Source organism: Musa acuminata, chromosome BXJ3-3 (assembly GCF_036884655.1).
Source record: "Musa acuminata AAA Group cultivar baxijiao chromosome BXJ3-3, Cavendish_Baxijiao_AAA, whole genome shotgun sequence".
NCBI lineage: Eukaryota > Viridiplantae > Streptophyta > Magnoliopsida > Zingiberales > Musaceae > Musa > Musa acuminata.
The window spans coordinates 17959332-17983133 of record NC_088351.1 but is presented as its reverse complement, the minus strand read 5'-3'; the positions used below and the strand labels follow the sequence as shown (position 1 = coordinate 17983133).

General features: G+C 35.3%; 1 protein-coding gene across 2 annotated transcripts; it reads right to left on the bottom strand.

Moving 5' to 3' along the window:
- Nucleotides 1–403: 403 nt before the first annotated feature.
- On the bottom strand, nt 404–8535 carry LOC135634247 (65-kDa microtubule-associated protein 1-like). Of its 2 annotated transcripts, XM_065144588.1 has the most exons (10): nt 8383–8535; nt 7121–7209; nt 6836–7039; nt 5279–5536; nt 4983–5198; nt 3147–3302; nt 2715–3026; nt 1990–2077; nt 1066–1214; nt 404–964 (listed from the first exon to the last, which is right to left on the bottom strand). In XM_065144588.1, the coding sequence occupies exons 2-10, from the start codon at nt 7190–7192 to the stop codon at nt 650–652; spliced, it is 1770 nt and encodes a 589-aa protein (XP_065000660.1). In that variant the 5' UTR covers nt 7193–7209; nt 8383–8535; the 3' UTR covers nt 404–649. The 2 variants fall into 2 exon arrangements, with proteins under 2 accessions (XP_065000660.1, XP_065000661.1); XM_065144589.1 differs by lacking the exon at nt 4983–5198.
- Between the last annotated feature and the right edge of the window lie 15267 nt (nt 8536–23802).

The following is a 23802-nucleotide window of genomic DNA, read 5'->3' as shown; positions in this document are numbered from 1 at the left end:
GTTATTATTTCCTAATTAATTTCTGGTCAACTAAACTTCGTAATTCTTTTTAAATATATTTATACTTGTCTACTATGGTTTATTTTTGTTTGTTTGTTTAGGTAAAATGCCTAATGGATAAACCTAAATTTAAGATTATGAGAAAAAAACTAAAAGATTTTTGTTTTTCACTTATTTTGAAATATGTCAAAAAACACAAAAAACGCCACATGCACTGTGGACGCTTTGATGTTTAATGTGTTTTACAAAGATCAGCGGCAAAATACCAGGATTGTGAAGTTAAATAGCGAAGTTGTTACTTCATGATTTCACCTGCAAGGAGCAACTCATGAAAGCATCACTGAGGCTAAAAGATACAGCAACATAATGGTCAACATGATGCTTATGAGCAAAAGACTTAATGGGCAGGAGAAGCAAGCCTAGCCATGCTTTGATCAACAAATAGCTAATGCACATCTTACAATGACAAATATTTTATGTTCTGAAAGCAAACATTCCAATTTATGAAGCACTGGTCTTCTCAAGCGGTTCCTCTCGTCAACCTTCCTATGGTGTTCTACTATAATTACTCAATTACTTATCACAACCTAACATAAGACTGCATCAGTAACAAAGGAGAAAATCTGCAAAATGCATTCACGACACCATCTCACGGTGAAGCAGGAACTTGGTCAGTGCCTGACACATGGGAGCCTGCATCCTCTTTCACGATGGCAACATAGTTCACTGGACCTGCTGGCCTGTTACCATCCCTCTTACCATCCCTGCTCACAGACCTCACACCATTTGTGCTGCCCTGGTGGGCATTAAGTGATAACCGTCGACTTGGAGTACCATTTGATGGACCTCCATTTGCACGAGGACCCACCACTTTCTTTGTGCCGAGTGGTCGAGCTGGACTAGGCCTTGAACTGAACATAGATTCTTGCTCAGTGGCAAGTTGCTCATGCATGCGCTTCTGATCCTGGAATTTACAAACAGAAAGAATTTAGACACCCATGGACTTGTCGGTGATCATATACTAGGTTCACACTGCCATGACAATCAAAACAAGTCAAAGAGTACCTTCTGCCTTCGTTTTTCCTCTTCTCTTTCCTGCCTTAGCATAGTATATTCATCTAGCATAGCAAGAAGCGGAACACCATCATACATGAATGACATCCCATGATCCTCTTCCCATGTTTGAATTTTAGCAACCAGTGTCTCAACAAGAGCTACAACATCAAACATTATTAGTTATGGAATGAATTTGAAATGCTTTACCAGCTGAACACAAACATAGCTGTAGATCAATTCCTAATAATAAAAAAATGTCACTCAACTATCAGATCTAATCTGCCAAAAGGCCCATGAATTCGAATTCATGTTTCTGTTACTTTTAACTACCAGGATTTTTTTAGCTAAATTAACAGTTTTGTTATGATTTTCAAGTTAACAGTAGTAAAAGGCACCAGAATGATCCTGTAAGAGAAGTGATACAGATACCCTTAAATGATGAGAAATTATGAAGGCAATTATTTTAAATTTTTTTCTAGCTTCCTCCATATAAACGGATTCAGTTGGAAGGCAGGAAAAAGTAAAAGAACTTCAATTTTTTTGTACTAAATCTTGGAAAAAATCAGTTCTAGCCGATATAGCTTGGTCTCAAAAAATTAGTAATTGCAATGTTCTGTTTTCCATTGGCTTTACTCCAATAATTGCAGAAGTTGTTAACTTGCTATCACTTACCAATCCCCTGATGCAAGCTCTGAAAATGCCCATGTTACATCAGATAGACTATTTAGCAAAATTAGTGCAAACTTAACAGGAAAAGGGACCTGAAGATATCATATTTTAAATGGAAAAGCAACTGTTTCCATATTTCCTTACCAGGTGGATAAAAAATACTTCTTGCCAGATGGCATAACATGCAAATATTTCCTTGCAGACAGTAGACCATAGAAAAGAGAGAAGAAATAGATACATCTCACCAAGCTTGTGCAAAGATACCTGGAATCTTGTTAACCAGTATACGAGCTTTTTCTGCACGCTTGAGGTTCAAATGTGCACCTCTACTCGAGTTATATCTATTGTCATCCTGAAAAAGGAGTCATACATAACAAAGTTCAAATTTGGTTAGATTTCATATACTATTGACCTTAGAGAATTACTTGGGCAGTGACAAGGAGCAGAAAAATCTAATCTCTGTCCTAACAGTACCTATGAGTTCAATTATCTACAATAAGACTGCATGGACAACAGGTCACAGACTACTCTCTAGAAAATAGCATCTTTAAAATAGCCTAAATACTGACACCATGTAAAATTTCAAGTTGACTGTATCTGCATAATTTACAGAAGAAACTTTTTGTAAATGAAGCTTTGAGGTAGTTATGGCATACTGGAAGAAACTATTTATGCTAGAACATATACCTGCAGACAACAATAAGTTGACAGGAAAATTATTAGCATAAATTAATGCCAGAATCCTAGTATACATGTGTGTCAATCTAGAAACAGGGAGTAGAGAAAGAATGCCTCATCGATGAATTAGGTCCAAGTACATCCCACCAATGGAGGATTTTGATAAAATGGCAGCGACAAAGTTGAAGAAACATTACATATTAGTGTTGGCCCAAAGGATCAAGGGTCCAACAAGCTGAATAATAATGCACGAAAGTGTTACAAGTGCAAGAATAAGTAAATCAAGATTAGAAAGATATACAGTTAGTTACCCGATTGTAGTCTTCAAGCCAGCTTTCTTCTTCACATGCTGACATCCATTTTTCAACCTTTTCCAATATTTCTTTCCTGCTCATGGCTTCCTCCTTAGCTTTCAGTATCTGATTATCCATTTCTGCTAGTAATTGTGAAGATTCAACATTTCCAGAGTCAACTAAAGCCAATATTTTATCTCTGGCTGCAGCAGAATTTATGTCTACATGAGCACGAGCGTAAATGTCCTCAAGTTCAGTTTGTTTCCTGAAAGCTATTTCTTTCATCTTGCTTGCCTTTAGCTGATCTAACCTTTCAACTTCCACTTCAGCCTTCATAAAAGCAGAGAAAAAAACAAATGTAACAGCACACAAGAAAGATAAGCTTTAGCATCTCCTCAATCCCGAAGATGGAAAAAAACTTATTTCAAGACTTCACCATTCTTATCTAACCTGCTCAATTAGATCAAGGGCAAGAGCTCCAGGAACAGTAACTTCATCCACTGTGGCAGACAAATTACAAGTTACATGACTAAACAGTTCTTGCTCCTCCATTTGTGTATCCATCAGATTCCAAAGATCAATAAGCTGAGCAGCTAATTCTTGAAGCTGAAAACACATCAAGACAAAAAGCCAAAATTGATAAACGAAAGGAGATAAAATCAATTAATTTATTTGGATGATAATATGAATGCCAGAAAAAAAAAGGGAATGTCACATGAATGGGAAATATTATTAACTAGGATCAAGTTTATTGCATACTCATTTTTGTTAGACAATAACATATATATCTGTTCTGTTAGCCATATGCAAGTTTGAGCATATACCAGTCGTTAGATCCTCTCGACACATCACCTTCTGTGACAAGAGTGCAATTTAGATGAGAAGACAACCAAGGTTTACGTGAGGATCAGATAGAAATCTAAAAGAGAATAAAGTGAACAGTTTACAAGCATAGAGACAATAAGATGAAGCTGAAATTATTGGTGATATGGTCTTTAAGAAAACAAGATTTAAAGATTCAAATGCATAGACTTATTTTAGACTCTATTATAGACTTGCTTTCTTTCCCAAAAAAAATGATGTTTTGGCTTTCTTGAGTTCTTCAAATGTAAAGACGTTAATTAATTGTCTATAATTTGCAGAGTAGATAGTGCCATTGAAGTTGCAATTGCCATTGCATCCTCATCTAGACCTTCCACATTACTATGGGAACAAAAACAAATTGTCCAAACTTCACAACTTGCTTACAACCCAATGACAACCATCTCAAGCAAGTTCTAAATTCCTAGCCAAATAAGTAGTGATGTTTCTCTGAAAAGAGCTCCATAAGAGTAAAAAGACTATACATTTGATGCTAAATTGTTGAAAACTAGGAATTTTATTGTTCTAGTAGCAGTTGTAAGGATGTACAGATCCATGTTACGTAAGTCAATTGTCCAGAAGGCACACCCATAGAAAAGAAGGCCATCATAGCATTTTTTGTGTAAAATGCAGTGTTGTTTGATGAAACAATGTGAACTATCAAAAGAAAAGATGTGGTGGAAACTTCCATGCTCTATAGCATTCAATTATATGTTCAGCATGGAACCAAAATCTGAATAAATCTGATGCAGCCAATAAAAGAAAGGCAATTATTAACAAAAAAAATGTTCCTTAAGTAAACTATAACAAAGTAAACCCATGTCTAGCTGAAGAATACAGGTCACTAAGTACGATGACTTGAACAACAAAAAAGATGCTGATAATCTATGATCCATGAGATAAGAACTGCAACTAAAAGGTTTTCTCTTAAGATATCCTCTGCATGGATTAACATGTGAATTCATGGAAATAGTCCAAAATGATCCACATTCATGTGAACAATTATGAAATAAACATATTTAACACGTAAAAGAATGTACACAATCATGATAATCATAAGAGTTGCTAATTTGGAATAATTATGAGAACAACCTGCAATTTTAACATGAGTAACAATCTTCAAGGCAGAACAAAAGCCAGTTGTTATCTCTACAATAATTCAGAATCAACAAAAGACAACTCATTTAAGGCCCATAATATGAGAAAAAAATATAGAATTTCTGACAGCAGTGCAGTGTATGCCTGGTAGTGCTTCAGCCTCTGCTTTGCCCAACATGAAAGTTCAAAATGAACGCTCATGTAAACACCAAAAGCCAAGAACAAAATCAAATAAAACATACAGATAATTTTTTATCTATTAGAATGAAGCTAAAGAGTACTACTATCTGAAGAGGCAACAACATGATGTTGAGAAATATAACTTACCTTTTGCAGCCTCATTTTTTTATCTTCTTTAAGTGATAAGACCATTCTACAAAGATTTGATATAGTATCATTGCTGATGCTCTTTGATTGTACATCTACAGAGTCATTTAAGCTAGGATGAACTTCCGTTACAGTACTGAAAAAATCTAACCACAGAACTGCACAGAGATCATGTACTGTGCTAACGAGGTCAAGGACCTTGTGCAGCCTATCACTCTGCAAAGATAGTGATGCAAATGTTACCACAAAAATTATGCTTTAAAGATCAACTAGACAGCAACACTATGATGAGGAACCTTTTCTTTCTGAAGTTCTTTAAGTTGTGACTGGTACTCATCCAGCTTCTTCAATGATAAATCCTCCACATCAACCGTTAGTGTCCTCATTTGCTCGCCAATATTTAAAGTTCCAGCAATTTCTCCACTGATTTTCTCAATCTGTAATTGGACATCAGCAAATTCTCTCATCCTATCCTCCTTCTGCTTGCAAAGTTGCTCTAGAAGTGGTCCTATAACTGCTAGTTGCTCCTTGATCGTGCCAGAGGATTTATCAGGCTGATGAACACCAAATATGAATTGTTAGCGCAAGAAATCCTTATTTGTGATTATAGAAGTGGTAAGCACATAAAGATAGTCCAAAGATCTAAATGCTTAAATCCTGCACTTGTTGAAAAAAAAGTAATTTGGTCTGATAGATACCTATGTACCACAAATTTGGTGCAACTATATAAGTCTTCGAAAAAATGATGACTAAGAAAGGAAACTATTGAATTTTCTTCTACTTAGAGGCACCAAAAGGATCTGATACAAATTTCAGAAAGAAGAGCTCTAGATCACAATCGTACCTATGTGTTCACAGGTCTGCCCCAACTTTAAATGGTAAGGAACTACTTGAGACTCGAAATAGATGTGATTTTGTTAATGTTTTCAGTTAAAAAATAGAATAAAGAGGATAAGTCGAGATGGAGAAAGCGCGAACCAAATAGACAGCAACACCTTATTCTGTTCTCAGAACGTATGTAGAACAGCCTTTCGGAAACCAGTATTTTCCGCATAAACAAAGTTATCTGACAACCAATTTGATAAAAACAAGGACTCTTTAAGAACAAATAGAAATAACCATCTGGCTCAAACTCCTTGTTTTAGTAAGACTAATTTTAGGTTTCAAGCAAAAAACAAATAGAAAGCTCCTCACATATATTGCTATCACAAGACAATTTTCATATTTAACCCTATCGGTTACTTAATAAAATTTCAGGAATGGAGAAAAAGAAGACATACTCTAATATGATTCAACCTCTAGATTTGACACAAATGCGCTTGACCTTGATTCATCATGTAATTTTCATTCCTGGATGGTGAGATGATGGTTGTATTTGATGGAGAAAAGGTACTAGTAATGCACTCATATATAATCTCTTTTGTTTTTTTCCCACAAAGTTGAAGGCAAACTTCAAATTCATGCATGAAGGATACAGGATAATCTTTTTTTTTTCCTCTCTCCCACCATATACAACCAATCTAACACGTTGTCACTGCTCAAGGTGATATCCCACTAAGCATAGACTTTTCTTACTAGACATGGATCCTACCAAGTTCCAACAAACTGTATTGTATATGTATATAGCCTCTCATTGTCATGTTTTATCATATTTTCTCCTTGCATATACCCACATACAGAATGCAAGACGTAACTTTGTGTTGTTCGTAATCAGTTGCATAATTAGTGTAAATCAAGAAACAAAGCTAAATTGGTCTTCGAAGAGCCCTCTGCACACATGATGCAAGCAGTAAAATGGAGGACTTTCTAGTTTTAGGTAATCCCTTGTCAGCTGAAATCACGATGAAACTCACAATGCCAACAAAAGACTTCTGTCCAAGTGCAGAAAGAAGTCTGGCAAGCTCAGCTTTCGAATCAGCCAAGGACTGGAGAAGAAGAGCCCTTGTCTTTGAAGCCTGCTCAACTTTTCTTTTGTAAACATCCAAGCACTCCTGTTCTAGTTGAAGCAGCATTTTGTCACGTTCTTCATCGCTCTCACCAACCTCATCCCATATCAGCTGAAATATAAGGGCAGTCATTTAGTCAGCTTCACAATTGAACCATGCAAGTAAGATGTCCATATAGTAATTATAATTTACCTGCAACTGCTGCAGCAAAGATCCGCATGTGGTTACACCTAATAATGGATTTTGGCTATCTGTCACCGCCATTTACAGCTTGACAATGCCTGCATAGGAAAATAATCCAGATGCATGCTATGTCAGTCGCATTAGGCCAAAAAGGAGCCACGAAGTAGGTGGACCGACTCTCTATACCTATCAGGATGATAGTTCACACTTTCAGGCTGGTAAAACATGCACTATGTGGCGCTGCTTGTCTGACAGTAAATGTCAGATGATACAATCAACTTACATTGTAGATTGCTGCGGCCAAGAAGAAAATAAAGATCCAGTATTGGAAGAGGAAGGATAAAGAAAATGCAGCGATGGCTGAAAATGAAACCTTGAAAACAATTGGCCATAAAGACCAAGATTCAATTATTTTTCTTAAAACGCAAATTGCAAACAGAACTATGGCACGATAGGACTGTAAGTTTCCTTGCGCATCCCAGATCCAACAAAACCTAACCAGTCTCTGAAGATAAAGGTTCTCGACAGTGAAGTGCTACAGCCTATTTGTTCAGAACCATCTCTAAATCAAGCTCAAAAGACACCAGCCTGACTTCAGAACCATCCCTACGTCAACTTAAAAGTAAACCACACTGAAGAGAACAAAAATAGAATTTTCACCACCAAAGAATGCAATATCTCCATCTTGCCCGACCACATCAAACAGACTATGGCGTACCAACTTTCAATCTTCATCTAGAGATAGCGACCCGTGTGAAAGGACAAGTTTTCAAGTCAAAATCTGAAAAATCACGACATTTTCTTACCGAGAAAGGACTCAGTAAAAGTTAGGCATCAAATCAGATGCCAGACCGCAGATCCACAAACGAAGCATCAAACCAAAAACCCTAATCCCCTACTATACCAAAACCAGCAATGCTCAACTAGATAGTGTTAGTAAAGAAACGAGAGCGGATCGATTCCAAGAAACAGGCCTTGCACCTAATCTAACTCCAATCGGCGGAATCAAGACCACGAATGACCATCTTCGAGGAACGCATCGAAGAAATCCTCATTCCGACAAAACCAACCGCCCTCCGACCCACCAACTTGGCCGCACTTGCCAAGATGTCGGTAAAGACCAAGCTAAGAAGCATCAAGAGTCCGAACTCCGGCGAATGCGACTGGTAGGAGCAGGAAAAAGTCCCGTGTTGAACGGCATGCCTCACTAGATCACGAGAAAGCGAGGGGGAGGAGGAAGGAGAGGAAGCGAGAAGAAGGGAAGCGCTTACCCTAGAGTTCCGATCGGAGAGCGAGGGTTGAGGGGTAGTGGATAAGGGATCTCGCTCGTGCCTGTCTACTCGTCTTCTACTGCTGCGGTTGCTTCCGAGGTTGCGTCTACACATCTTCACCGGCTTCGGACAACGTGACGGTGGTCAAAAATCGTGTTTTCACATATATATCCTCGTTAAAGATTGGTAATAACGTATTTGGGTAACACCCACAATGTTCTTGACAGTTTAGTTATTATGACCAAATCAAACATTAGATGATTGATTGAAACGGTGGATAAACTAATGCGAATCATATATTCAATATTTTGAAAAACAAAAATAAAAATATATATTAAAGTGAGCGATTTTCCTTAAAGAAATTTTATCAAAAAGCACCATCTATTTTTATTTTTCTCAAATGGTACATGAAATCCAATTACCCCTATCTTAACCTCAAGGTATCATTATTGTTTTATTTGTTTACTCCCCTAGTTTAAACCAGCCCTTCGTATCCTTTTCTTTAGTGCTAAAGCACATAGCCTCTCATCGTATGTCCCATTGTTATCGTCGATCTCCTCTCTCACCCCTAACAATTTTTTTCCTACTTTCATATTACATGTATGACTGAAATAGAATATTATATTTTTATTTTCTTATGTTGCCAACAATAATAAAGTGGGCAAGTAAATCAATTTAAACTATTTCACTTGCTATGCAAAACACCATGATTTTCGTGTTTCATATCTATATATTTGTTATAAACACTAAAGAAGATAAATATTTACAAGTCATTATTCATATATGTGTTAGCATGGACTCGTACATGCGCACATCCTTGCCCATCACATTGATGGATTAACAATAGCCTTACCTATAAAAGAGGATCAACAATTAATTATAACTTAATAAGCATAAGTCTCTATTATTTTACTTGAGTATTACATTGTGTCATGTATAACGTATGCATAAAATTTTTCATAGTAACATCATCTTCTTATGACCTTTTTAGCCACTTATTATCGTGTAGCATGATATATGCATAATAAAGAGATAAAACTTTACTTTAAATCATAATAGGTGTGCCCAAGTGAGTTGTATTATGTCATGAACTCTCATAGGCCCTATTATGTCATCTATGTGCACTCTTATACCACACATATCTACAAACACATAAAATATTTTATAACAATTGTATCTACATATGGCTCATTTGGCAATGTACAACCTCGTGGTGACATAATAGAAGAATAATAAGGATATATAACATGTATGTGTCTTCCCACACTACATTCAAATATATTTGTACATTTCCACATCACATGTCATAATATATAATACATATTATTCATTTTCATTACAATTCATGTGTCCTTCATATTCAATTCATGCATTAATATTATACTTATAGTTATCTCATAGTCATCATCTTATTCAAAACATACTTTCAAAAACACATTTAAATACACATAATGTATATGATGATGATAATCAATTCATGACGGAGTCTTAACCAAGCTCTTCTTATCTATATGTCATCTTAATGGTATGATAAACTTAAATTTAAAAGAATAACATTTCAGAGTTAGTCTTGAATTCAAGTTGAAATAATTTGATCATAAATTCTAATGATTTTCAATAGTAATCATTATAAAAAATATATGTATAATTTTAGTTAAAAAACATCAAAGGACATCATCATGCATTAAAAATATAAATTAAAAATATTATAATTATTTCTATTCAACATCAAAAGAAAAAAAATAAGTATAGTTATTATTTCATGAAAAGGTAAATACTACTTCTCCCCTTTTCTCATCAACAAAAAGGAGAAATATACAATCAACTCAGGTGGTGATAATCCAAAATGCCTAAATAAAGTATGAAGGTGTGCATCAAAAGTATCAAGATACTAATGAATATATTGCTTCTTAATCAAAATTTGATCCTAATGAAGCTCAAGATGATCCATTCGAGCTGCTATAGAATTAGAAGATGAAAAAAGTGCTAGATCTATTGGTGGTCTCGTCTCAAAGAGACTAGTAGGAGGAGAATGACTACTCCTATGTATAGATATATTTGGGACAAGCTATGGTGGAAGAGGGTCAATTCTCTAAGGTAATCTAGTCCATATTCCCTTAATTGCAATGCACCTTAATCTTCTTAATAGGTTTCTATTAATGATATTAAATCTATCTTGTTTTATCATTTCTTTGTCTAGTAGGATGGCTATGTCATGTATATGTAAAAGTTTAGTAATCATATCTTCACATGGAAACCTAATTACGCACATGTATAAGTATATCTAGGACATGCTCTGATGGAGGAAGGTGAGTCCTATTAGGTAATCTAGTTCATATTATATTAATTATAATATACCTCAATCTTCTTAATAGGTTTCTATTAATGATATTAAATTTATCTGATTTTATGATTTCTTCGTCTGGTGGGTTGACTATGTCATATGTATGTAAAAGTCTAGTAATTAAACCTTCATATAGAAGTATTATATCTTTTTCAAATATATCAATTATATTTCAACGTAAAAGATAAACAAAGTAATAATCATGGCCTATCATAATCCAATACATGATGCCTATTTTTAGAGTATTAACTTCATTAAGATGATATTGTTTAGGAAGCAAAATATTAATTAGAATATGATGAAGTAATTTTATGTTAAATGGTAAAAGATGCTCGTAGCTCTTACGAATAATAGATAGGTTGAGGTTTCCAAAAATAATAGCAATGGCCTCGTGATAGGTAACCCTAATGGACTCGGTGTCCCATTGTTCTTGGAAAAAACACCCTTGCCTCTTTCTAGTAATGCCTAAGATATCATAAATTACGTCATCTATGATGGGTTTGTGACACCCTAGAATGTAAGTAGATAACCTATTATTTTCATCTATATGTAAATTATTATAAAACATTCTAATGAGCCTAGAATAGATATGTTTACTAATTTAAAGAACGGGAAGGACATTTAAGTTAGTGAACCAATAGATAGTTTCCAATTCTCCTAAATCTTCTAAGTCCACATATTTTCTTTTGAAACAATCCTAGATTTAAACTTTAAAAATTTTAGAGCATGTTCATATGAATTAAATAGGGTGGTATCATAGGTTTCATCTATTCTCTTCTTTCCTTTATCCCTCGAGAATCTTTTATGTGCCATGAAGATTATAACTGTTGAATCTTGGATTTTGATGATGAAGTCAATTGATGGGTTAATTGATCTAATCCATATTATTGAGTTAAGTATGCAGGATTAACTACGATAGCTTAAAGACATAAAGTAAGTTTACCGGAATCAAGTTCGATGGGTATTCAAGAGTCCATCGAAAGTCTAAAGAATCGTCGGAAGTGCTACAGGAACCAACCGAGAAAGAATCAGGGACTTGCCGAAGTTTTCGGAAGTCCGCCGGAAAGATCGTCGGAGGTTCGCGGAGATCACTAAGAAGGTTCGGATACTTGCCAAAGACTCGTTGAACTCGCTACAAGACCAGGAGCCTACTAGGAGTCCGCTGGAAGAAATCCGAGGGTGTATTGAAAGTCCACTAGAAGTTCGTCAGAAAGCTAGCTGGAAGGAAACTTGACGTTGCCAGTTAAAAATTTGCTTAGGGCTATATCTTAATTTCATAGTTTGCATATAATTTGGGTTAGGATTAAGGGTTAATCCTATAACCCAGTTAGGGGCCAATTGGGCCCGAGTTTAGACTAGTTTGGGCCAAGTTTTGAGCCCAAATTTGAATTCTCTTAGGGCCTATAAATACCCCTCAATTCTCAGCAGAGATTACATACCTTTTTGAGAAGTTAGAAAGTGAGAAAAAGCTCTAGCAAAGTCTTATTTTCAATAGCTTAAGTGTTTACCTCCCTCTTTCTCTTTGAAAAAAATATGTAAGAGTGTGAACCACTTATAAGAAGGTTGTAAGAGGGGTATTTGGTCCTTCCCCTTCAAAGTGATTTGCTAGTAGAAGTTGGGAGCCTCATCGAAGAAGGCTTTGAAAGTGGATGTAGGTCATTTGACCGAACCACTATACATCGTGGTGTTCCTTGAATGTGAGTGTTTAACTTTTTGAACCATTTCTCTACTTAGCTGCAAATCGTTCAGTTTTCATCTCCCTACTCTTGACTATCTTTACTCGAGCTATTTTAGCAAAGCCATCATTCGTCGAATTGAAATCTCTACACATTTACGAAATCGATTTTAAACTTATGAGTTTTAATCCGCTGCACTAATTCCCCCCCCCCCCCCCCCCCCTCTTAGTGTTGCTCCGATCCTAACAATTGGTATCAGAGCAAGGCTCACTCTCATATTTTGTTTAATATCCAAGAGAGATAGCTTACTCCGACATGCAAAAGGGTCACTCTATTACACGTCTGCCTATGTTTAATGGGTCGAATTATACATATTGGAAGACTTGAATGAGGATCTTCTTTATTTCTATGGATTTTGAGCTTTGGAATATTCTCGAAAATGGATTTCAAAAATCTTCTCTTCTGATGAGCGAATGAGATGAATCGGAGAAGAAGGTTTTTGCTTTAAACGCAAAGGCTATGAATATCTTGTTTTGTGCACTTGACAAAAATGAATTTAATCACGTTTCAATTTATGATTCGGCTTTTGATATTTGGAGAACTCTTGAGGTCACTCATGAAGACATTAGCTGAGTAAAAGAGTCCAAAATCAACATTCTTGTTCATTCTTATGAACTTTTATGGATGAAACCAAGTGAGTCCATCGAAGACATATACACCCGTTTCACGAATGTCATCAATGGACTCAAAGCTCTTGATAAAGGTTTTTCTAACTTTGAACTAGTAACAAAAATTTTAAGATCCCTTCCAAAGAGTTAGGATCTAAAAGTTACGGCCATTCAAGAGGCCAAGGACTTTAAAATATTTCCTCTCGAAGAACTTGTTGGGTCTCTAATGACCTACGAAATGATGCGTCATGCTCATAAAGAGCTCGAGAACCTCCTTCCAAAGAACAAGAAGGATATGACACTTAGAACACAAGAAGACTACTTAAAAGGAATATCAAGTGATGGGGATAGTGACAATGACATTGCACTTTTAACTCAAAAATTTTAAAAATTTATAAGAAAGAACAAATTTAAAAATGACACCAAAAACAAACTTGAACATAAAAAGGACCAAGTAATATGCTACGAATGCAAGAAGCCGGGGCACTTCAAAAATGAATACCCCTAAGCCAAGAAGAAAAAACCGAAGAAGAAGAAAGCTTTAAAAGCGACTTGGGACAACTCAAGTGATTCCGAGAATGAAAAAACTAGCAACAAAGAGGAGGCAAACTTTGCGCTAATGGCTTTAGGAGGAGAGGTATGTGATTTAATTAATGAAGATTTATCTTTCGATGAACTTTCTATCGCTTTTCATGAATTATTTGATGAGTGTAAAACTATTAGTAAGAAGTTCAATCTATTAAAGAAAGAACATGCCTAACTAAAAAATAAGCTTGATAGTCTTCAAATTCCTCCATGCTCTAAGTGTGAACACTTAGAAGTAATAAAAAATGAGAATTTGCTACTTAAGGAGACTTTAAACAAGTTTAAGGTCGGTAGCAAAGGCTTGGACAGGATCCTTGCAAACAAGGGTCACGTTGCAAATAAAAGTGGAATTAGTTTTGTGAGAGGATCTCACCAAAATCCTACCACCTTCGTTAAAGGATCCACATTACATGTTTCACCTCATTTGAAATGTAACTTTTGTTGTAAATCCGGATATGTTATTTACAAATGTCCATTTAAGAAAATTAGTCCACATAAGTTGATATGGATTTCTAAAGGAACTATAAATAATTCAATGATGAATGACAAAATTAGTAGATCAATTTTTGAGGCACCCAAAATCAAATGGGTACCTAAAAACTATCCTCTTTTGTAGACAAACTTACAAGCTAGGAGCAAAAGATGGTATCTTGATAGTGGATATCCATCTCATTTCTCTATGCTCACTAGCAAAGAAGAAGGGTATGTCACATTCGGAGACAACAACAAAGGTAAAATCATTAGCAAGGGAACCATAGGTAACAAATCAAGTTTTTCAATTGATGATGTGTTGCTAGTTGATGGATTAAAACATAATCTCTTAAGCATTAGTCAATTATGTGATAAATGTTACATCGTTAGATTTGAATCTAATGTATGCATTATTGAAAAACCAAACAATAATATATCAATGATTGTCTTAAAACAAAATAATATCTACACTATCAACCTTGATGAACTTAGTAATGAAATGTACTTTTCCGTTTTAAATGATGATGCTTGGCTTTGGCATAAGAGATTAGACTATGCAAGTATGAAACTAATATCTAAGATTTCATCTAAAGAGTTAGTACGAGGGATTCCCAATATGAAGTTTGTTAAGGATAAAGTGTGTGATACTTGTCAACTAAGAAAATAAATAAAAATTAGTTTCAAACTAAAAAATCAAATTAGCACCACTAGACCATTGCAATTGATCCATTTGGACTTATTTGGACCAATTGACACAACAAGTCTAGGAGGAAGCAAATATGCCTTTGTAATTGTAGATGACTATAGTAGATACACTTGGACCTATTTCTTGGCTCATAAAAGTGATTGTTTCAGATGTTTCTCTAAATTTTGTAAACTTAAAATGAAAAAGGCTTCATGATTTCATCAATTCAGAGTGATCATGGTGGCGAATTTCAAAACTGACTTTCAAAGTTTTTGTGAATCCAATGGATATAACCACAACTTCTCTACTCCGAGAAATCCTCCATAAAATTGGGTAGTTGAAAGAAAAAATAGAAATTTACAAGAAATGGCAAGAACCATGTTAAATAAACATAGTCTACCTAAGTATTTTTAGGCTGAAGCCATTAATACGACTTGCTATGTCATGAATAGGGTTCTAATAAGTCCATCTCTATCAAAAACTCTCTATGAATTATGGAATAACAAAAAACCAAATGTTTCTTATTTTAAAGTTTTCGGTTGCAAATGCTTTATTTTGAATGAAAATGATGCCTTAGGAAAATTTGATGCTAAATCCGATGAAGACATCTTTCTTGGTTACTCTTCCGTTTCTAAGGCTTTTCGTATTTTTAACAAAAGACCTTAGTTATAGAAGAGTCTATTCATGTAGTTTTTAATTAAATTTTTGAGTTAAAGAAAAATAATTTTGATGATGATCTTGGTATTGATAATTTGAATTTAAATGAACCCCTCCTCAAAATAGCAACTTGGATGTATCTTCTTCCGAAATTTCCTTACCCAAGGAATGAAAGTTTGTAGATGCTCATCCAAAGGAGCTAATTATAGGAGATACATCAAAAGGGGTTTAAACTCGTTCTTCCTTCAAGAATTTTTGTACTAACGCCGCCTTCCTTTCTCAAATTGAACCTAAATGCATTGACGAAGCCTTGAAAGATGATTCATGGGTTATTGCAATGCAAGAGGAATTGAACCAATTTGAGAGGAATGAGATATGGAAGCTTGTTCCTAGACCTAGTGACCATTTAATCATTAGTACTAAATGAATCTTTAGAAACAAGCAAGATGAATGTGGTATCGTGGTTATAAACAAGGCTAGACTAGTGGCCAAAGGTTTCAACCAAGAAGAAGGTATCAACTACGAAGAGACCTTCGCTCCTGTAGCAAGATTAGAAGCCATTGGATGCTCCTTGCCTATGCTAGTAGTAATGATTTTAAACTATTTCAAATGGATGTCAAAAGTACTTTCTTGAATTGTTTTATTTCCGAAGAAGTGTATGTTGAACAACCACCCAGATTTGAAAATTCTCTTCTTCCTAATCATATATTTAAATTGATTAAGGCTCTCTATGACTTAAAACAAGCTCCTAGACTTGGTATGAAAGGCTTAGTTCATTTCTTATTTTAAATAATTTACAAAAGGTAAGGTTGATACTACATTGTTTATCAAACATTTTTAAAATAATTTTCTTATTGTTCAAATTTATGTTGATGATATTATTTTTTATTCTTCGGATGAATCACTATATGAATCATTTGCCAAGTGTACGAATCATGAATTTGAAATGAGTCTAATGGAAGAATTAACCTATTTTTTAGGATTATAAATTAAACAACTTAGTAATGGTATATTTCTTAATCAATCTAAATATATTTTAGAATTGTTAAAATGATTTAACATGGATGGTTCAAAAGCTATAAACACTCATATGAGTACGTCCACTAAGTTAGACATGGATGAAAGTGGTGAAAGCTTTGATCAAAAAACATATAGGGGAATGATTGATAGTTTACTTTACCTCACCGTAACTAGACCGGATATTATGTTTAGTGTAGGACTTTGTGCTAGGTTTCAAGCTAATCCTAAATTGTCTCATCTTAAAAGTGTTAAAAGAATCCTTAGATATCTTAAAGGAACTCCTAATTTAGGATTATGGTATCTAAAATCTAATAATTTTGATTTAATAGCTTATGCATATGCCAATTTTGGCGGATATAGGATAGATAGAAAAAGTACATCCGAAACATGTCAATTTTTAGGATATGCACTTGTTTCTTGGACTTCCAAGAAACAAAACTCGGTTGTATTATCTACGGCAGAAGCCGAATACATAGCTGTAAGTGCATGCTGTACACAAGTTGTTTGGATGAAAAATACATTGGAAGACTATGGAATTTACTTAAAGAACATTCCCATAAAATGTGATAATGCAAGTTCTATTTGTCTAACCAAAAATTCAATTCAACACTCTAGAACTAAGCATATTAACATTAGGTATCACTTTATACGAGATCATGTCAATAATAATAATGTCATTCTAGAATTTATTAATACAAAGTATCAATTAGCAGACATTTTCATAAAAGCCTTAAATGAAGATCAATTTGACTTTATTAGAAGGGAATTAGGCATGTTGAATTGTCCTAGTGAATGAGCTTGGTTGTATATATTTTTCAAAAAAATTTCATCCGCTTTTCGGTTTTCGTGGATTTGATTTCTTTCTTTTTGATTTTGAATGACATCTTAAAGAGTGATCCAAGACACTATCCTATCTTAAATCAAACACATTAAAACTTCTGAAAATAAAAATAAAAAAAATCATTTTTTTAATGTGCCAACGGTGGCATCGCCAGAACCGGCGGTGGCATCGCTTGGGCGCTCGGTCCCCAGGCGGTGGCACTACTCGATTGGCGGTGGCACTGCCCGGAACCCCCTTATAAAGAGAGGGGGGGGGGGGGGGGGTGGGGGGGTTAGGGTCGGTGGTGGAACCGCCCCCAACCTGAGAGCACCCTCCCTAGCACTCTCACAAAGCCCTCTAAACCTCTCTCAATCTCATTCTAAGTCTCTAGAAGCCTAAGAGAGGGGTTCTTCTTGGATCAAGCTATCTACCTCCCAAGGAAACTTATATAAGGTAAGATCTGAAAATTTTTTTTTTCCTCTCATTATTTGGCATATTCTTTAAAGTTCTCTCTTAATCTATCATCATGATTAGATATGACTCCTAAGATATCATCAAGAACCAAAGGGAAAAGGGTAGAAAGAGATTCCTATGACCAAATCCTCTTTAGATCTAATGAAGTAGCCCTTAAGTGACACCCCCCTCGAATTTAATTCTCATTTAGGAGGTGTGAACCTAACTCAAGATTGATAATATTATAATTCAACAAACAATCCAAGATCCAATCACACATTTGAGGTCACTAAGAAAAATATTCAAGTCATTCACCTCTATAATCCATAATTCACAAAACCTGTGCAGTTTATAATCATACATCATGTCACTAGATGATTCTTAAAATCCAAAAACAACTTAACTAAACCATAACTATATCATAAACCCATAAGTGCGACAATTAATGCAATCACAAAACCAACATGTACTACATGTTTATATCAGTACATAGTTTAATTTTAATCCCTATTTTGCAGAATCTATAGGGTTAATTTAAATAGAAGTCTTAGTAGCCATTTAAACTCCAAATTATTCGATCTCAGTATCAAAATAAAGATTCTTTTGTCTACTTTAAAATGGAATAGGTGTTGTCTAAATCAGAGTTTATTACAAAATGTTATGACTGAAATATTGCATAGAGGTCAGTTTACCGAAAAATTACATATTCATGGCTTTGTATCAAAACAAAAGAAAGTCTGGTTCTCAGTTGAAATCTCTCAAAATTTGCAGAATAAAAATAGAAATAGAGATTAAGGTTACTGTGGGATGGGGTTAGAACACTTGCCTTAAAATTATTTGAATCCCAAATGTGGGAAAATTGATGAAAAACCTTAAGCTCTTCTTCTTCTTCTTCTTCTTCTTATTCTTCTTCCCTTCTCTTCTCAAACTCATGTTGGCTGCAACTCTTCAAGTTTGTTTTCTTTAACCTTTCATCTAATTATTTGGGTTTTGGCTAATGCAAAAGTTGCAAGGTGTCACGCATGCATGAAAGGTGCTAGGTGTCATCTTTAGAGCAAGGATAAGTGGCACCAACCTTAGGTTAGCTAGTGACACATGTCCACTATTCTTTTTTTAACTTAAATCTGAATCTTTTATAAATTATATCAAACTTCTAATATTTACTCTTAGGTCCCTAACCATAAACTTTTAATATAATATCATTTAATATAAAAATAATTATTAAATAATCCTTATTTTTACAAACAAACCTTTTACTAAATTTTTAAAAATGGGGGATGTTACACTCTCCCCTCTTTAAAGAAAAATTTAGTCCTCTAAATTTATCATACCTCATTCGACGAAAAGATGAGGATAAGCTTTCATCATTTCTTCCTCAAGCTCCCAAGTTGTTTCCTCTCCAGAATGATATCTCCAGATCACTTTAACTAGAGGGATAACCCGATTCCTCAAGATCTTTTCTTTTTTATCAACAATCTGAGTGGGCTCTTCCACATAAGACAAGTCTTTATCAATCACCATCGGCTCATACTTAGTGATATGAGAGGGATCAGGTATATACTTTCTGATTATTGAAACATGAAATATATCATGGATATAGCACAATGATGGTGGCAAGGCAATCCTGTAAGAGATAGAACCAACCCTCTCAAGAATCTCAAAAGGTCCAATAAATCTTGGGCTTAACTTTCCTTTCTTCCCAAATCTTACAATGCCTTTAGAAGGGGAGACATTCAGGAATACAAAATCCCCGATTTGAAACTCAATATTTCGTCTTCTGTTATCAGCATAACTCTTTTGATGACTCTGAGCAGTCTTTAACCTTTTTCTTATAAGTTGAATTTTCTCAGTAGTCTCTTGTACTTTTTCTGGTGCTAATAACTTTCTGTCGTCAATTTCTTCCCAACATATAGGCGTCCTGCACTTTCGCCCATATAAAGCTTCATAAGGAGCCATCTGAATACTTGAATGATAATTATTATTGTAAGTGAACTCAATAAGAGAAATATCTTTATCACATTCACCTTTCCAATCTATAACATAGGCTCGAAGCAAATCCTCAAGTGTTTGAATGGTTCTTTCTGATTGACCATCAGTTTGAGGGTGATAAGTAGTGCTAAACTTGACTTTAGTGCCAATAGATTCCTGTAACCTTCTCCAAAATCTAGATAGAAATATGGAGTCTCTGTTAGAGATTATCTCCTTTGGAACACCATGAAGTCTTATTATTTCATTTATATATAAATCTACAAGCCTATCAAGAGAATAAGCCATATTGATCGGTAGGAAATGTGCAGATTTTGTTAACCTATCAATGATAACCCAAATAGCATCATGCTTTCTAGAAGTTCGGGGTAGTCCTGAAATAAAGTCCATGGTAATACATTCCCATTTCCATTCAGGAATATCTAAAGGTTGCAACAAACCTCCAGGTCTTTGGTGTTCTGCTTTGATTTGCTGACAAGTCAAACACTTTGAAACATATATTGCAATCTCCTTCTTCATGCCTTCCCACCAATAATGACTTTGGAGATCTCTATACATCTTAGTGCTACCAGGATGCATGGTGTACTTTGAATTATGACCATCCCTCAAGATTTGATTTTTGATATCTGAGTCATTTGGAACACATATTCTATCCCTAAATCTCAATAGGCCATCCTCTAAAACTCGAAAATTCAGTTTCAATCCCTTTTCTACTTTATTCCTTAAGTAGATCAAGCGTCGATCTCGTAGTTGTCCTTCTTTAATTTGTTGAATGAGATCAGATTGCACTTGGACGGAGGCCATTAATATCATTGAATCTTGCCCTTTTCTAAAAACATTCAAATCATAATTCTCTTCTAATAACTTTCATTGCTTCATAACCAAAGTCGCCATAAAACTTTTAGATTTTCTACTAAGGGCATCTGCTACAACATTAGCTTTACCCGGGTGATAACAAATGGTACAATCATAATCCTTTAGAAGTTCTATCCATCTCCGCTATCTCATGTTTAACATTTTTTGAGTAAAAATATACTTTAAACTCTTATGATTAGTAAAGATTTCAAATGTTCGCCCATACAAGTAATGCCTCCAAATCTTTAGAGCAAAAACAATTGCTACCAATTCCAAATCATGAGTTGGATAATTCAGTTCATAACTCTTTAGTTGTCTAGAAGCATAAGCAATCACTTTCCCTTCTTGCATTAAAACACATCCAAGGCCCTTTCTTGAGGCATCAGTGTAAACCATAAATCCCTCATCACCACTTGGAATAGTGAGAATAGGGGCACTAGTCAATCTCCTTTTTAACTCTTGAAAACTTTGCTCACAATCATCACCCTATACAAATTTCACATTCTTTTGAGTGAGTTTGGTGAGAGGTTGAGTGATTCGAGAAAATCCCTCCACAAATCTCCTATAATAACCTGCCATGCCCAAGAAGCTTCTAACTTCTGTCATGTTTGTTGGTACTTCCCACTTAACAACAGCTTTCACTTTCTTTGGATCAACAGATATACCCTTCCCTGAAATCACATGGCCTACGAAAGCAATTTCATTCAACCAAAATTCACATTTGCTGAACTTTGCATACAACTTCTTTTCTCTTAGTATGGATAATATATTTCTCAAGTGTTCCTCATGCTCCTGATTACTCCTTGAATATACTAATATGTCATCAATAAATACAATCACACAATTGTCCAAGAATGGCTGAAATATCCTATTCATCAGTTCCATAAAAGCTGCAGGGGCATTAGTTAAACTAAAAGGCATCACTAAGAATTCATAGTGACCATATCGAGTTCTAAAAGCTGTTTTTGGAATATCCTCCTTCATGATCTTCAATTGATAGTAACCTGACCTTAAATCAATCTTGGAGAATACTTATGCACCCTGCAATTGATCAAACAAATCATCAATTCTAGGTAGGGGATACTTATTTTTGATGGTCACCTGATTCAATTGTCTATAATCAATATAAAGCCTTAACGTTTCTTCCTTCTTCTTAACTAATAGCACCGGAGCACCCCATGGTGAAACACTGGGTCGAATGAAACCCTTATCTAATAGTTCTTGTAGTTGCTTTTTCAATTCCTCTAGCTCGAGTGGTGCTATTCTGTAAGGAGGCTTAGATATTGAGGTTGTCCCAGGGACCAAATCAATAGTAAATTCACCCTTTCTATCTAGAGATAAACCAAGCAAGTCATCTGGAAATACATCAGGGAACTCTTTGACCACTGTAATTTCATTTAGGTGAGTTTCTTAATTTGAATGCTCCTTTACACACACCATATAATAAAAATAACCCTTCTGCATAAAACGATAAGCTTGAAGTGCTGATATCAAGCAAGGAGGCAAATCATGCCTAATACCCTCAAAGTAAAATATAGGCTGATCTGGTATGCAAAAAGTAATTATTTTGGTATAGCAATCAACACTAGGCTAGGTCACATTCATGAGGGAAGGATTCAAAAGTTACTAAAGGATGGATATCTAGATCTATTCGACTATGAGTCATATAGAACCAACGAGCCTTACCTTCATGGAAAACTGACCAAATCTCCATTTAGTGGAACTGGAGAAAGAGCCACTAAACTATTGGAATTCATAAATAGTGATGTATGTGGACCTATGTCAACTCATGCCTTTGGTGGTTACTACTACTTCATTACCTTTAGTGATAATTTCTCAAGGTATGGACATATATACTTAATGAAGTACAAGTCTGAAGCCTTTGAGAAATTTAGAATATATAAGAATGAAGTAGAGAACCAGACTGGAAAGAGTATCAAGACTTTTTGATCAGATCGAGAAGGTGAGTACTTAAGTACAGAGTTTACCCACTTCCTCAAGGACCATGGGATTTTGTCCTAATGGACACCTCCTTATACACCTCAGCTCAATGATGTATTTGAAAGGAGGAATCGTACGCTAATAGACATGGTACGGTCTATGATGAGTTTCGCTGACCTACCCATCTCATTCTGGGGATATTCCTTAGAGACCGCAGCTTACCTTTTGAATAGAGTTCCAACTATGTCGGTAGTGTCTACACCATATGAGATATGGAAAGGGAAGAAGCATGATCTTAAGGTTGTTAAGATTTAGGACTGTCCTGCCTACATTAAAAGACATAATCTCGATAAGTTGGAATCAAGGACAGAGTGGTGTAAGTTCGTGGGATACCCCAAGGAAACTTATGGGTATTATTTCTATCATCTCGAGGACCAAAAGATCTTTGTAGTCAAGAGAGTGGTATCCCTTTAGAAGAAACATGTTCTTGGTAGAGACAGTGGGAGCATGATATAGTTGAGCGAGGTTAGAGAACCTAGCTCAAGCTTCAATCTATAGCCCGAGTTTGTTCAGGTACATAACACACAAGTTCTAACTTAACATAGGTCCAGTAGAGTATCCCAACCTTTTGAGAGATATGTGGGACATATTAGAGAAGAGGATGTTTAGGATATTGATCCTTAGACCTACGAGGAGGCTATTATGAGTATAGACTTTGGGAAGTGGCAAGAAGCCATGAATTCTAATATGGATTCTATGTACTCCAACAAGGTTTGGAACCTAGTTGATGCGCCCGAGTGTATTATACCCATCGATTGCAAGTGGATCTTTAAGAAAAAGATCGGAGTAGATGGAAAGGTAGGGACCTATAAACCAAGGCTAGTGGCTAAGGGGTATCGTCAAAGGCAATGTATTGACAATGACGAAACCTTCTCACCTATAGCTATGCTAAAATCCATTCGAATTCTATTGGCTATTGCAGCACACTATGATTATGAGATTTGACAGATGGATGTGAAAACCGCATTCTTCAATGGCAGCCTCGAGGAGGAGGTGTATATAATACAGCCCGAGGGATTTATGTCTAAGGACTACACAGATAGAGTGTGATAGGAAGATAGCCAATCCATGCCAAGTATAATATCAAAACCCTGGATCTCTAGGAGAATCAAATCAGCAAGAAGTTCACATTCTCTGATAGAAATCAAACAAGATGGATAAACCAAGTTTCTTGTCAAAGAATCCCCAACAGCAGTAGT

What these genes read in the sequence shown, in the direction of transcription:
- LOC135634247 (XM_065144588.1), bottom strand. Translation starts at nt 7,192, where the DNA reads ATGGCGGTGACAGATAGCCAAAATCCATTATTAGGTGTAACCACATGC. An exon ending in CCCTTGATCTAATTGAGCAG is followed by an intron (nt 3,027 to 3,146) that starts GTTAGATAAGAA and finishes GCTTTTATGAAG; the next exon opens with GCTGAAGTGGAAGTTGAAAG. An exon ending in GGCTTGAAGACTACAATCGG is followed by an intron (nt 2,078 to 2,714) that starts GTAACTAACTGT and finishes CTCCTTTTTCAG; the next exon opens with GATGACAATAGATATAACTC.